Source organism: Vigna umbellata, chromosome 1 (genome assembly GCF_029865625.1).
Source record: "Vigna umbellata cultivar VRB3 chromosome 1, Vumbellata_1.0, whole genome shotgun sequence".
Classification (NCBI taxonomy): domain Eukaryota; kingdom Viridiplantae; phylum Streptophyta; class Magnoliopsida; order Fabales; family Fabaceae; genus Vigna; species Vigna umbellata.
In genome coordinates, this window is record NC_142165.1 from 46,244,597 (window position 1) to 46,260,281 (window position 15,685).

At 30.8% G+C, this 15,685-nt stretch overlaps 2 protein-coding genes across 2 annotated transcripts; both read right to left on the minus strand.

Moving 5' to 3' along the window:
• Nucleotides 1–809: 809 nt before the first annotated feature.
• LOC124841614 (E3 ubiquitin-protein ligase RHA2B-like) lies at nt 810–2,513 on the minus strand. Its single transcript, XM_047317914.2, has 2 exons — nt 1,809–2,513; nt 810–1,615 (listed from the first exon to the last, which is right to left on the minus strand). Exon 1 carries the CDS (start codon nt 2,355–2,357, stop codon nt 1,869–1,871), a length of 489 nt encoding a protein of 162 aa, XP_047173870.1. The 5' UTR covers nt 2,358–2,513; the 3' UTR covers nt 810–1,615; nt 1,809–1,868.
• A 6,902-nt stretch (nt 2,514–9,415) lies between these two features.
• On the minus strand, nt 9,416–14,237 carry LOC124841617 (ENTH/VHS family protein). Its single transcript, XM_047317917.2, has 8 exons — nt 14,033–14,237; nt 13,729–13,811; nt 12,298–12,545; nt 11,880–12,035; nt 11,585–11,741; nt 11,364–11,506; nt 11,206–11,241; nt 9,416–10,434 (listed from the first exon to the last, which is right to left on the minus strand). Exons 2-8 carry the CDS (start codon nt 13,799–13,801, stop codon nt 9,724–9,726), a joined length of 1,524 nt encoding a protein of 507 aa, XP_047173873.2. The 5' UTR covers nt 13,802–13,811; nt 14,033–14,237; the 3' UTR covers nt 9,416–9,723.
• Between the last annotated feature and the right edge of the window lie 1,448 nt (nt 14,238–15,685).

Genomic DNA, 15,685 nt, shown 5'->3' on the forward strand with positions numbered 1-15,685 from the left:
TATTTTCTCATTATCTCTACATTTTCTTTTCTAGAAACTTCTCACTTACAAGTAAAAACAACACAATAATAATAATAATAATAATAATAAATAGTATAAAAGTAATATACAGAAATAGAGGAAATAAGTACGTGTGTTTTGCCAACAAGGAATGAAAGTGCTTTGATATGACAAATAAACTAGTTTTTAATTTATGAGTTTTTTTTTCAAATAAAATAGAATTATTTAGTAAAACTACTCGTTTTAATGGTTTATGTTATTTTGTGAAAGAAAGTTAACTTCCTTCAACTGATTGTTTGACCAACTCAGGCATTTAGCTTATTCTAATATCCTGCTGTTATTCTAACACATATCAGTGTTTAGATGTATATATAAGCACATATTATTTAATCAAACGCAGAAAGAGAAAATGATATAAAATGGAAGAAAGAGGTAGCTGGATGAATAAGATAGCAAATTTTAAATCTTGTATTTATGATATCCCATAAACTATAAGAACATATTTGTATCTAAATATATATTATAAATTGATTTTATCTTAGTTTAATTTTGTAAAATACGACATGGAACATGTCCTGCTAGGTCAGTGTCCGTTTGAAATTGAAAAGGCTGCAGTCTACAGCAGTCGTATGGTCCATCGAAGCTATGTTTGAAGACAGACCTAGTGTGGCCATAACCACATTTTCTACGCAGCCGGAACAGTATGAAGCAAGCACAGGGAAAGGGAAAGGACTGTGTAGTGAGTGGTCCTGGGTTGGAAATTAGGACACAATAATAAGCTATTATGCATTAAAAGCAACACTTCTGAATGAAGTCAAAAATATAAACACTACCATTCTAATTCTATATCTACTTTTGTCTGAGTTGGGGGAAGCTATATACACATACATACGTCAACTCTCTATAATTTCTATTACCTTCAAATGTTGTAGAATTGTTATGTATAAACCTTTGAAATAATGAAGTTGTCGACGGTAAAAGATAGAATGAGTGCTGACAGCTAATTCCTGTGCTCTTGCATGTGACTACCACAGCCTTGTGGGGACTCTTCCCATAATGATAAAGCTAGCTCTGTCTCACTTCTGAGAATTCTCTTCTACGTCATATGCATCAACAAATCATTTAACCTTTTCACCTACCACTTATTATTGCACCATTTCAATGTCTATCTACTCCTACTCCTACTACTACTACTACTGTTCCCTGCACTTCAACAATTTACCTCAACAGTTTACCTCTTTGAGAAACATGTAAGGTTTTTTACTCCATCTTGAGTGGAACAAACACAGTCTCCATTTTGTATTTATTTTCAGTTTATTATTATTATTATACTACACTATGAACTAAACTTGTTAGCAGTATCATGATTGATATTGGTCCAACAAGTTTTCTCACACAAGTTCTGTTACAAGGTTTTTCCTATAATGTGAAGTGTCTAATCACTACAATAACAACAACAACCATCGACCCTTTTGTTCAGAACTTTTGAAGTGCAAAGCTTTTGCTTTCTCTGTTTTGAATTGAAACACTGTCATCTCTTGAGAAAGAAAAAGAGAGGCTTTTGAAATACATCTCCATTTTGGTGTATGTCCGATGTGGACTCTGCAGCATCGAACTAAAACCGTTTCCAAAATGCACCAAACCGAAATTCAGAGTTAAACAAGGAAGACTTATGCTGATTAACAGGGAAAGTAGCTAGAGTCTATCTTTTACTATATATATATATAAGCTTGGATGTTGGAAAGAGGAAAAGGTACAAAAATCTAAGGATGCATGAATGAATATTGTTGTGAAGGAATGAATAGTACCGAAAAGGGGAGGAGCAGGAAGAACAAATCCCTTTGAGTGGTAGTGTATATGAAAGCAGATCAGAGATATGTGTGCCAAGTGCTACCACCCCTTAATGCAGATAAGAAAAAGATGAGTTGGTGATCATTGCCATCGTAGTCTTCTTCTTCTTCTTGTACCTGATTTTGAAGGAGGTTGTAGTTGGCGACAACATGATCTGGCAAGACCTTGTGCCTGCAAAGTGGGCAAGTAGCACAGTATTGCTGCAACCACTGGTCCAAGCAATCCTTGTGAAAAGTGTGTCTGCAGTTGAGGTTCCTGACCTTCTCCCCTTCCTGGAATTCAGAGAGACAAACTCTGCAGTCTATGTGCTCTGCCTTGAGTCTTGTGGTGTAACGAATGGCGGGGTTCTTCTCTTCGATGAAACTGAGGTATTGGGTGGTTGATATTGCAGGTGTGTTTGACTTAAGGTAGCGTATGATAAGGATAAGTTGTATTAGCATGTATGTTACAAGGACTATTGTCTTGGCGTAGAGCTCATACAAGAACTCACACACAGACCTTGTCATGGCTTCTTCTACTTCTTCCTAAGTTCCACCGCAATTTTTCTCTCTATCTGGAGAACAAAACAGCAATCAATGCACACCGCCGCGCAATAGTTTCACTTATCCATTATAACATGCCTTCCATTTTTTTCCTACATACCCAATACTACAATTTTTTTATGCAAAAACTCTTTTAAACTAAATTCAATATTATTTTAATTAATCAAAGATTTCTTTTAATTAATGATTACAACTACTTCTCCACATCACTACTTATATTAGAATAAACTCATGTCAACTCATCTCAAACTTGATAATCAATCTTACAAGAAATTAAACCGTCTTTGGTCGAGTTATTGAGAAGTAGAACATCTAATCTCTTAATTTACTTATTTCTCTAGACAAGATGTGAAAGAAGCTCGGAGGTCCAGGTAGGAATAGTGCTTCGACATAGAAGTTAGTAAGTAAAGAAAAAAATTAAGATTATTACGGTAAAAATGAAGGTTGCAAAGGGGGGACAAAAACGATTTGTTCTGCCACAATATTGATGCATATATAAAGAGGAGAATTAACTGGAGATATGATACGAGTCACCTTAGGTCAGAAATTGATATTACTTTTATATAAGACTTTTTAAAGCAATGAGATTGGGATCTTATTTTTTTATAAGGTGTTCAAATATCTTATCTCTATCTAACTTTAGATTTATAAACATTTGAATTCCTAACAATCTCTTTCTCTTTCAAGGATGAATCTCTTTCATATTGATACACTCTTTTATTGAATAAAAACACCCTCCACCGTGAGTACTTATTCCATGATAACCATTTTATATCAATGTCATGCCTTTGTGGTACGATGGATCTTTCGAGAGATGTATTGGGGAAATTCAACAATGAGACTTGAGCCAAACTCACATAAGAAAATAATGTCACTTTCAACTCAAAACTTTAAAACAATAGTATTAAGGGTCTTTATCGTTATATGTTACTCTATTTTCTTATTTTTATTTAATTTCAGACTTAAACTCATACTTGAATTTCTATCGCATACCTTAAATTTTTGTATAGTTAATGATAGTTTACGTATCTCTCTTTTAAAAAAATCATGACAAAGTTGAATATAAATCCCAAAGTAAACAATACCTTATATAAAACAATTAATCTTAATAATACTTTCTTAAAAAACTTGAATTTAAAGCATTGATATAATCTACAATAACAAAAAGAAGTTCCATACAATTGTTGTTTCTTTGGTCTGAATTAAGGATTTGTTTTGGTACACCAAAAATACTCATATCCCTCAAGAATGAAGCTTTATAGTAATATACATATGTTCACCTTACTCCTTTTTGTTTATTAACCCCTTAACCATATTTCATTTTTCTTAAATTAACCTAACTCAATCCCACAAAATCGGTTTGTAAAGTGATATTTGCATCTACTATATACTTTAAATTAGTCTTATCTCTAGTCGATGTTAGACTTCCAACACACCACTAGTCTTATCGCTAGTCGATGTCGGACTTCCAATACACCAATCTGATAATGAGTGAAACAATATACCCAACAAACAAAAAAAATTGGTGGGATAAGTTCTAAACCATGACTCTAATATTATGTTAAGAAGTGGATTTTGAGTTAATTCAACCCCACAAAATTGGCTTGTAAGGTGAGGTTTGCACCCACTTATATACTCTATCACTAGTCAATATGGGACTTGCAACAATGATTATTATTTTTATCACATCTAAATTCATGTTGGTATATCAATGGATAAGATCTCACTTTATCTTTAATTGTAGTTAAACCACCATTATTTGTTATCCATTGTAACTATAGTAATCATCTAACACTTTTGTCCAATGTGTGCTTGAAAGAGTGCAACCTTATTTGTTTTATTCCTCCTTTTATGTTTCTCCTACTCTGAATTATACAAAACAACTAAAGTTGACGAATAACTTATATTGAATCGAATATGTAAAAATTTGGGTTTTTTTGGTAATTATATTATTATGCATCATCAGGGTAATAATATAGTTGAAAATGATGGTGCACTTCCCTCTTTCATTTAAGTGTTTATCAACCTAAACATTACAATTCACTTATTTAAAATAATTTAAATATAATAAAAGTGTAATTTCAAATTGTATAGAAATATAAAATAGTAATTAAAAAGTAAAGTCAAAGTTCCCTAATTTTTCAAAGATTAAGGAGTGTGTTTCGTTCTCAATTTTATCGAGTGACATTGTTATGGTCAATCATCGTTTTTGTCTTCACAAATAGCAGGGCTGAGCAGTGGTTCGGTTGGGTCGAGTTCAGGTCCAACCTATCCAATCGATCATGTTCCATATTTAATATTTTAAAATTCATTCCAACCATTTAATTTGTTGAGTTATTCAAATATGGATAATTCCAAATACAGTTAAACATATATGACTTTTTCGGATTTAACTTATATTAAATCAATTAATAAAAAATTAATGACTGAATTTAAAACCTTGCTCTCCTAAAAAACAAACAAAAATAGATGAAACGCCGAAAATAGAACAAACTTTGAAACTCCCAACTCCATAAACAACAAAACAAAACTTAGAAAACTTGATCCTTAACACTAAAGGTGAGAACTTTTGATGAATATCATACAACTAGAAAACTTTTGCAATTGCTTACCTATGTTGAGGGAGGTTTAAGGTTTCGACAAAGAATTTGAAATGGAGAAAGAAGAATGAAAAAGAGGGGTGATTACTAGGGCTTTAACTCTTAAAAAACAAGTTGGGTTGGATATTTTCAAATATTTTTTTTCTTTATCTCGTATTATCCAAATTTCTACCAAATTGACCGATCACCTATTTTTTTCATTTGGTTTGGTCGGATGCAGTTAGTTTAGGCTTTTTTACTCACTCCTATTAGCCCATGTCAATGTTTCGATATCAAATTTGTGGAATGGTATTGTTAGGGTCAATCACTGCATTTGGTATATTGCTCGTTTCAAACTTGAAACTCCATTATGATTTTGTTATTAAAAGATATTTTAATAGATTTTATCATTAAAAGATATATTAAAATATTAAAAGAGGAATGTGCATTTAAAAGTATATTATTATTTTATGAATTACTTTAATAAAAAAATAGAATATAATACAAAGTTTGTCGTATTGAAACTTCTTAGATTAATTGAAAATATTTCAGTCGAATACGTGACTTTATTACCAATAATGTGTTGTGGGATGCGCAGACACACCAGTCTAATAAATTCCTACATATGCTAAAATTTGATGATATAAATTGAAATGCCAAGTTGCCATGGAACCTGCCTTTCTTCTATTTTTTAGAATATATTTTCTAGAGTCATACACTCTATTTATCAAATGGTTCAAACCAAACTTAACGTGAAACAAATGAGGCAATTATAAAAAACAAGGTGCTGTTCTTTGGATTCCACAACATGTGTAAACATGCTATCAAGCATTGCTAGAGCTTTCTCCCGTGCCTATGATCAGCACAAAATTTTCAAACTAAGACATGGATTTTCTTCTGAATTTCTTCTTAAATTTAAGTTTAAAATATATAGATTTTAAGTTTAATTCAATATTATAAAATTAACTTGAAGTATAAATTTGTTTTATGTTTAGTTGATATAGAATTTTCAACATTTTATAGGATTAAATCATTAGTATCCAAAATCATACAAAAGCGGATAAAAGGTTTGGAAGAGTGAATCGTAATCAATGCAATTGCAAACTTATCATGGTAACATGGTGCACGTAGGACAAATTTGGTGATTAGGGTTGCAAAAAAGGTTGGATGATGATGATGACGGCTTCCAATAATATCATAAGAGTTTTAAAGTGAGATGTTGATTTGTGAACTGCTGATTTTTTTTATATCTATTTATTTCCCTAGTTTTTGTTATTTTGTTCATCACAATTTTACACACCTTAAATTTAATACTATTCAGTTTGGAATGTAGTATTTTTGTCACAGTTTTATTTCTAGAAAACGTCTCAGAGAATTGAGAAAAAAAATAGAGGACTATTGGATATATAGGGAAAAAAATTATAACGCAAAATAGAAAATATGAGAATTCTACTCTGTTAAAAAGTTGTAATGTCTTACAATCATAATATATATATTTCAAGTTAATGAACAATCAATAAAGATATATGAGTAAAATTTTTTGAGTATTATTTTATGACTTAATTGTACTGCTCTTAATATATTTATAAAAATTGATAAATTGTAACTTTTTACTTATTTATGAATATGATAGAAATTTTATTTGACAAATTTTCATAATAAAATGTTTAACAATTTCATGGTAACTATTATAAAAGAAATGATTTTATATAATAAAATTCAAAATGAATCTTAACCAAATTATAAATCAATGATTTGGTTTATTGGAATTTTATATTAAACTAAAACTAAATTAAATCGAGCTATATTAATTTGTATATTTAATTTAGATAACTGATAAACAGGCCTAATGGTTATTATGTATTACTAAATAGCAACATTTAACAGGAGGAACTAAAGATGAATAGTATGAACGAGGAATAAGACTTGTCATAATGTATTGAATGTAAATTTTTTTTAAGGATAAAAGACTGAGAGTTATTAAAAAATTTAAAAATTGGAAATGAATTTTATGAAAAAACAAAAAAACTACAATCATGGTTTAAAAGAAATTATATGATGAAACTGATTGGTGACATAATAACTTATTATATCATTATTTAGCATGCATATTGACATATAATCGAATATATCAACAGAACAACTATACATGCCGACAAATTTTATTTAAGGACTAAAAGTGAATTAAAACAGAATTTAAGGTTTAGAACATAGAATACCCTAATGGAATTTATCTCATCAAGTCAAACTATAAACTTCTATAATATTTGGTTTTTATTTTCACACTTTTTATGAAAATAAAGTATTATATTTACCTTATACATAAATTCTCAAACTTGACTTAGTTTATATATCATAATTTTTATTAATGATGTAAAAGATTTTTATGTTGGGAAACGGTAAAAAATTGTCATATATATTTGTAATCATTATTCTTAAAATATCATAAAAGAATATTTATTTTGTAATATTCATTAATAGAGTAAAATTGTTAAACAAAACATTATAAATATGATAATCATTAACTAAAAAAGACTAGTATATAACTACTATATTAATACATACAAGTGTATGTACATATAGTCATATAACTAAATTAATAGAACCAGAGTTTGTAAAAAAGAAGAAGATTATACATAAGAAGATCGTCATAAAACTATATCGTTGTATCACCCTCGTCCTTCATTCAATCACACAAACCAAAAATAATACAAGCATATAATTAGTAATTATAAGGTATCTATTAGTTAAAAACAATGCAATTAGCTTCCCAAAGACAAACCAATTGCTCAAGAATCCTAAAAAGATTTATAAATGCATAGGAAACTCTACCTGCTCCTATGAACAACAGAAACACAATCAGAACATACCATTAAGACTACTTATGAGTAGAAACTCTTATAGAAGATTCGAACACTACATGTGAACCAAGATGATTAACATACACAGAAAGAACATACAGACCAATAAAAGAGACAAAAAATCAACTTACTCTATGGAAAAAATTGATCAGACAAAAGTAAAGAACTCGCCGCAAGAATAATATCGATCTCTAGTCTTCAAACGGATAATGAACTGTGAGAAAATCTATACAAAAAAAACTCTTGAAAAAAAGTTTTTAGAGAAATAGTATGATTCTAAAATAATGTAGCTCTAGAAATTATATTTATACTTTTAAGTTTTTATAATTAAAATAACTAGAATCTTATATTTTAAACATATTATATATTTTATTAGTGAGAATGTAAATTTTTTTCGCATTCACCGCGAAAATAAAGTGAATGGATAAAATTAGTTACCACTTCCATTTTATTTATTTCTAGTTATTGTTCGTCAACATTTTGGATTTATAATTTACAACGTTTTGATCAATTCAGGAGAGGACCTAAATATACAAAAAAAAATTGTAACATGGTGACGCTAATATATTAATTACTGACATTTATTAATAAAAAAAGTTATTGTTATTATTATTATTATTTATTGAAAAATACACACTTCGTATAGATGTTCTCTTTTCTTATTGAATCTTCAGTCGTCATTTTATAATTTCTAATAAACTATAACTAAAAATATTAGAAAAATGTATTAAAAGGTATGTTACTATTTTTCCTCTTGCTTAGATTCTTTCTATTGCAATGGCTTGATTCCATTTCATTTATCCATCTTTTCTGACTGAGTTGCTGCTGACTTGCGTGTACGTTCAACAGCATTACTTTCAACCAATGTTGTACAGACACATTCTGGATTTGGCATTTCAATTTTGGTAGATCCCTTAATTGTGATTGAGGAACATCACCTTCCAATCTGTACTTTTGACTTGGTCTCAATTCTTCCATTTTATCCGAATTTCATAATACAATGATGCATCATCAGACACCATATTCCTTAATTCACAAAAATTTATCACAGTACAGACAAATATGTAAGGAAATTTACTAATCAATTTCCTTTCTCTAAAAGATTGGAAATCACCTTTAAATATCTTTAAATCCCTTTTAAAAAAAATTAATCACATTAAACAACGAAAAGCACTCCTTATAAGTATATGTGTAGCCCACAAACGCTATTGTCAATTTTATTCATAATTCAAAATTTCAAAGTAAATCGTAAACTAGTGTGTGCGTTGGTTTAGTAATTCTTGTAATTGCTAAGTGTTGGAACTTCAACAATCAAACACAATGAAGATTCATGCTACTGAACCTTACCGTGCATGATAATCTGTCCCTTATGAAATGTTTGGCGAAACTTCAATGGTCAACATATAGCCTCCGAGTGCCATCCTTCCAAATCAACAGCACAGCACAGGGGAGAGGCATAAGCAATATTGCTATGTTCCTATAGCCAACGGATATAAAATTGTGAAAGTTGCTCCAATCAACCAAACACAAAATTATATGCGGCAGATGGGAAAGACACTGCCTCAGTTTCCTTTATCTAATATAATCCAATAATTATTTAATCAACTAAGTATATATAGTACAGATACATTATCGTCAAAAAATTTGTCAAAATATGTTGAGCAAAAACCACTACCTTTGCTCAAGAGAACTTACTGCACAGTCAGTCTAAAACGAATTTGTTTAAAGCATTTAGTATCTTGACAAGTGATACTTTCCTTTTACATCCCAGGGACCAGGGTGCTAGCCTGGCTTCCATGTATTGTGCCAACTCAACCCCAGCAACCATACCATAGGGCTTGTTTTAAACAGTTCATTTTGACTAAAATCAAACTACTGCATGCAGGGGTATCATATAGAATGCTGATGATTTCCATAGTACACCATTCCCGGCGGTTGAAGTGGTCGAAAACTAGGAGGTGCTGGGGCTTGCTGCGTCAATTTTATTGGTTGATGTGGAGCTATCGGTGCTGGCTGCTGCTGACTTATTTGCATTGTCTGATGGGTCAGAGGCACCATTGGACCCACCATATGAGGTGGGGGTGGTCCCAGTGGTAGAGGAGGGACGCTACCATAACCATATGGAGAAATAACCCCTCCAGTTGATTGCAAATAATGGTGGGAGGATGAATTACCAAGCAATTGATATTGACTCTGTGAAGTTGCTGTTGGATTCTGCAAGGTGGGTTGAGGTACCATAGCCGGTGGATATGAATGATTTGATGTGGCAATTAACTGTTGTGAAGACATATAAACATTTGGATCTGATATAGGTATTGACTTCTCAGGTTTTGACATGGACTCAGAAGTTAGACAAACATTTTTTGCCTCTTCTGCTGCAAATGAAGAGAGAACAGAAGTCATGATAAACTGAGATGATGAAGAAGCAGCTAGCTTATCTGCAACCTCAGCTGCAATTGCTGCGGCTGACTTTTTAGTCGCTGGTTCTGATTTTATATTCACATCAGTAACAGAAGACGTTGCAGTTGAAGCTTTATATGAAGAATCTTCATCAAGTCGCTTCCGCATGTTGCTAGCCTCTTCTACTTGTGCTTGTGCTACCTCCATACCATCAAATTCAAATTCGTTAGCAACAGAAGCAACAAAAGCCTGTCAAAGTTCCTGAATGAAAGCATAATAACACATACATATAATATAATGGCCTGTAATGCTCAGCAGGAACTTAGTTATTTCGAATTTGTGAGATAGAGCACTAAGTTGTTTCTATTTCAAAACTCAGTTTATTAAATCAAACGCCTTTGAGGTTCCTAAAAGGTATGTCATACACTCGCTACGTTCAGAAAGGGTTAAATATTTTTTGTCCTTCGAAGATTTCATATTTCGAATTTTAGCTTCTATAAAAATTTATCCATATTTGATCCTTCAATCATTTTCCCTCATCAATTTCATTCTCAGGGAGGTACTAAAATGGACAAACAAAATTTAGAGATTAAAATCAGAAATCTAAACCTTTCAGAAATAACACCGAATTCCCCACTCTCCTTACCAGTTTACATACGTTCCCAGACACATATACTACTTTAAAAAAGAACAGTAGAGTTTGCGTACACCATGTACACCTTGAGGAAGGAGGGTCTAATTTCTTCTCTAAAATGTTTTACGACTAAAAACACTATTCATGAGCGTTTTACAAACTATACCATAATATGGTCCAGTTACCTTTTATAGATATATACTAAGAAGAGACACATAAGAAAGGTAATTAAATAATGGAAAACCTAGATACACGAAAAACATATATCACATTTTCAGCTCATAAGAAACTACTCAAAATAGGACAGTTCTGATAAAAAGAATCACAATAATGAATACCTGAATCTGTGTCCGAACATTCTCCAGCTCGGATTCCTGATACATAAAACACAACTAATTAAAAGATAGCATTGGGACTCAAATATCAAACAGAAACCTAATAAATGCTGAACTTTAAATATAAAATCTTATTGAGCACATAGAAAAAAAATACTTGCCTGCTCAAGCAAAGCTTCCTTTAACTGCGTTACAAGTTCTGCTCTACTTGCTTCAACTACTTTGAGATTTTCTATGCATTTTTTCAAAATATTTTCTTGCTCCACCAATTCCTTAGACAAAGTTTTTCGCTTAGGATCCTTTACTGAAAAGAAAAAAGAAAGAAGTATAAGAATCCTATTTCCAAAAATCATGCGTTAATTTCTTTACAGTGATAGCTTACCAATAGAACATGCAATATCAACATTTTTTTCCATCTTCCTCACACGTTGAACAGCTGACTTGCATTTACTCATCTCTAAATCTTCATTGGAATGTTCATTAAGCACTGTATGGAAAGCTGAGACTATTTTTTCTGCTGTACCTCCAATGGACAATTTCTGGATTACATAAAATTCATATGGTTAGCGGTTCAAGAAGAATTGCAAACTGTTCTGAAGGGTGCAATAATTTAAAAAGCATAGAAATGTCCGAGAATAACATTGGGGAGGGAAGAGGCACAAAGGCTCCCATCTCACCGTTTTAATGGAACGAGAATCTTTTTTCACGATTCTGACAGATCGGGATCGCTTTTTGTTGAATTCCAACTGTGGAGGTGCTTCTTCTCCAAATATAGATTTTTTAAGGATCTTAGTATTAGATTCAAACACTTTCCTCTCTTCCCATATATTAACCTGAAGTAAGGTAAGCACCGAGTTAGATCAAACTGCCTACATTGAAATCAAATATAACATTGAAATCAAATATCATGGTATGCAAATCATTTCTCAACATTTATATGCCATAGGTATCAGTTCTTGCATGAAGAAATAAGTCTGCAACAACTTCATATTCAAATCCCAAACAATTCAAAAGCCTTTTTTACCACATTTCTAAGGAATGATTTGAATGGTTGTATTCACTTGTAAAAGCTTTAGACCCTGGAAAAGGGCTTACCAGTCTAGATGCTGCATGCTTTTCTTGATCATCACCTTTCTCAAAAACATCCTTAAGTGCTGCGGGAAGAACTTTCCAAAACTCGGTCACAAACTCATCTCCTTTACATTTGCTGTTCTGAATAATATCATTTGCAAGATACAGAAGGGGGACTCGATGAACCTTTTCTGAATTTTGAAATTGCTTATTCCATGTTTCCACTACCAGCTTTGCCTCGCTCCAGTGAAATATACACCAATGTGATAACGCTATTAAAAAAGTTAAAGATAGCAAAGCATATATGGCACAAACAACCAATCCATGCACTTCAAAAGATCAACTTAGTAGTAGACAGTAATATTTAGTGTTTAATGGTTTGCACTGAGAGCACAAAACAATTTTACATCGTTATCCAATCACAAATAACCATTCAACTAATTTTTAAGGTAATTATAGTAAAAGTTAACAAAACTAGGCTGCCAGAGCACTAGGCAAATCCTTAATAAGGTCGACATTGCTATGGTCAATAATGGGTTTAGGATCTTAAAATATATATGCAAAATTAAAATAGATGACAGAAGGATGGCAGTAAAAAGTTCAAGATCCAATTCTCTGTGCGCCTAAAAGCAGAAAGAGTTATGTATAAAGCAAAATTGTGCACTTTATTATTAACATAAACCAAAGAAACAACGGATAAACTTGCAGAATTAGAGCCTTAGCATAAAGTCAAATTTACATGGGCATTAATTTATTCATCTCCTCAATATATGGATCACATGAAACACACACATCTGCGTTTAAATACTACTTTGATACCTTTAGCATGATTGAAACAGACAGCCCACTAAGTTCCTTTCAGTAAAACATGTTACTTCACAGATAAAATCTCTCCTTGTAGTTGCATAGAAAGTCTAGTTCTACCTCAACACATGACAACTTTTATGTTTGTACATTGCTTATCCAAAAAACAATAATAACTTTCTTAAACTTTCACAAAGACATAATTGGAAAGATATTCAAGCCATTAAAACACCAAAAAGAATCAACAACATACAAATCTAGGGCAAAAATTCATATGCCCTTCACAGAATCATCAATCAAAAGTCATAATTCAATAGTTTTCTGCTTCTTCCCACATGAACTGAAAATATTGACCAGCTCACAATTACCATGATACCTAAAGATATATAATGGCACCTTTAAAAACAAACATGGTAATTCAATTACACCAAAAGCTATTTATGCAGAGAGCAATTCCCAATTTAACACGCCAAAAGCATCTCAACTACATCACGCTGTCCATTCATGAATGACATTCTTCCTCTCAACAGAAACACTTCTAACCCGTAACCACCAGTATATGCCCCAATTTGGCGAAGTAATTCTAACAAGTAAGCACATTTAATCGATAAAACAAAGTAATAAACATTTTTCTCTATAAAAGAAGGATACTTTCAATGCACTTCTGGGTTCTATTGAGCTTGGACAGCTTGTCCGCGAGTATATCGGAGAAGACTTTACTCATACCAGCAAACCTGCGCGAGAAATTTGATGGGTGAAACCCTAAGAGCCAGTAGAACGAATTGATGAAAGAAAAATGCAAGAATTTGTTAGAAAAGTAAAACCCTAGAACCTAATGAAAAAATAAAGGAAGAAAGAGGGAAGATAGTTGAGAAGCAAGGGAGTGAATGCGGATAATTAACGAAAAGCATAGAATGAAGGAGAGAAAAGGAAATTGAAGAAGCAGCGGCAATACCAAATGTTGAAGAAGAGCGAAATACGACTGCGTTTTGGGGGGAGAAGGAATGTGTATGAAGAAAAGAAAGCGAAAGAAAGATGTTTGTGAATGTTATAGAAGAAAAGGAGAGAAGAGGAATGAAGAAGGAGAGCAGCAGTAGTTAAAGTTTTCGTTTGTCCAATTGCCGCAAACTCTGTCACTTTGTCTACAATCTCCACACACATGTCATCAACATTTGTTTTCTAGGTTTGCTAATATTCCTTTTATCCACTTTTCAAACTATATATATATATTATTCATAATTCTTCTATTTTTTAAAAATTTAATCTTTAAATATTGATGAATTTAAATGTATGGTATTTTTTCTTTACAAGATGAAATTTTAACTATTCATTATTTCGTTTATCTTTCATGAAAAAAAAATGATAATTGAACATTATGATAAAGTGTATATATATATATAATTATTTATAATTTTATTTATAAACTAGTGTAGTTCAATCTTTAACTTACTAGTTCAAGTCTTAAGAACATCAACATAAACATGTTTATATGTCATCTAAAATTATGACAAATGCTTAAGAAAATATGAGTTTAAAATGACATCAAAATGTTTTTTTTATGTATTTTTATACAAAATAGAAGTATGCCTCAATGAAATTTATAATAATGATGGGAAAAAAATAATAGATAGATAAATGTCATATGAATTGACTTATTTTGCTCACTTTACTATTAACATATAAAAATTAGTGAGAATGAGTTTATCTACAAGTTAATGATGGACTTAAAGTAGTGGGTAGTCCTCCTTTTTTATTGACTTCATAGTTGACCCAAAAAAATAAAAAATAAAAATCTTATTTCATAAAATTAACAAATTTAGTTGAAGAAACTAAAATATGTTAATATCTTATCCTAAATTTGAATATAAATTCTTCTATTAATGGTAAAGGATTTGACTTTTTTTAAATAAACTAACACCAAAAAAAAATTGACGAGTATTAAAACCTAGAAAAATACATACACAAATTAGTTTTTAACCAACTTATCTTAATCTATCAAGATCAATAAGAAAATTGAGTTTAACAAATTAGACTAATAAATTAAATTAAATCATCTCCAATGAGAAAGTTATAACATAAAATCTTATTTTATTTCATATATTTTTAAGCATAGTTCTCTATTGTTGGTATTTCATAACTGGTAACACGTTTTTTCAAACATAACATATTGTGTGTACTATGTCTTTTCATAAATTAAAACATTATTTTGTTTCTAAAATAAATCATAGTTGATTAATTGACACTATTAAATTGATAATACATTCATATTATACTATAATATTATCTCCAAAATCTATAAACAAAATCATAAGACATTCAACTTACTAACTTTAACATTAACTGCAGTTAGACCCATTAAAGCTAGATTCTTTCATGATTTAAAATTTTATTCTAATTAATGAAGACTTATTTTAAGTATTTATGGTGAAGAAAATTTAAGAAAAATTCTTATTGGATAGTAAGAAAACCAATAGATTATCTAAATATGAAAGTTTACTTTTAAATATTCAAAAAGAAGAAAGGTTCAATTAAGCAAAACTAACAACAAGAACATAAAAGAAACGTAATAGCAGAAAAAAAACATTATATGAACTAAAAGAGAAGCAAA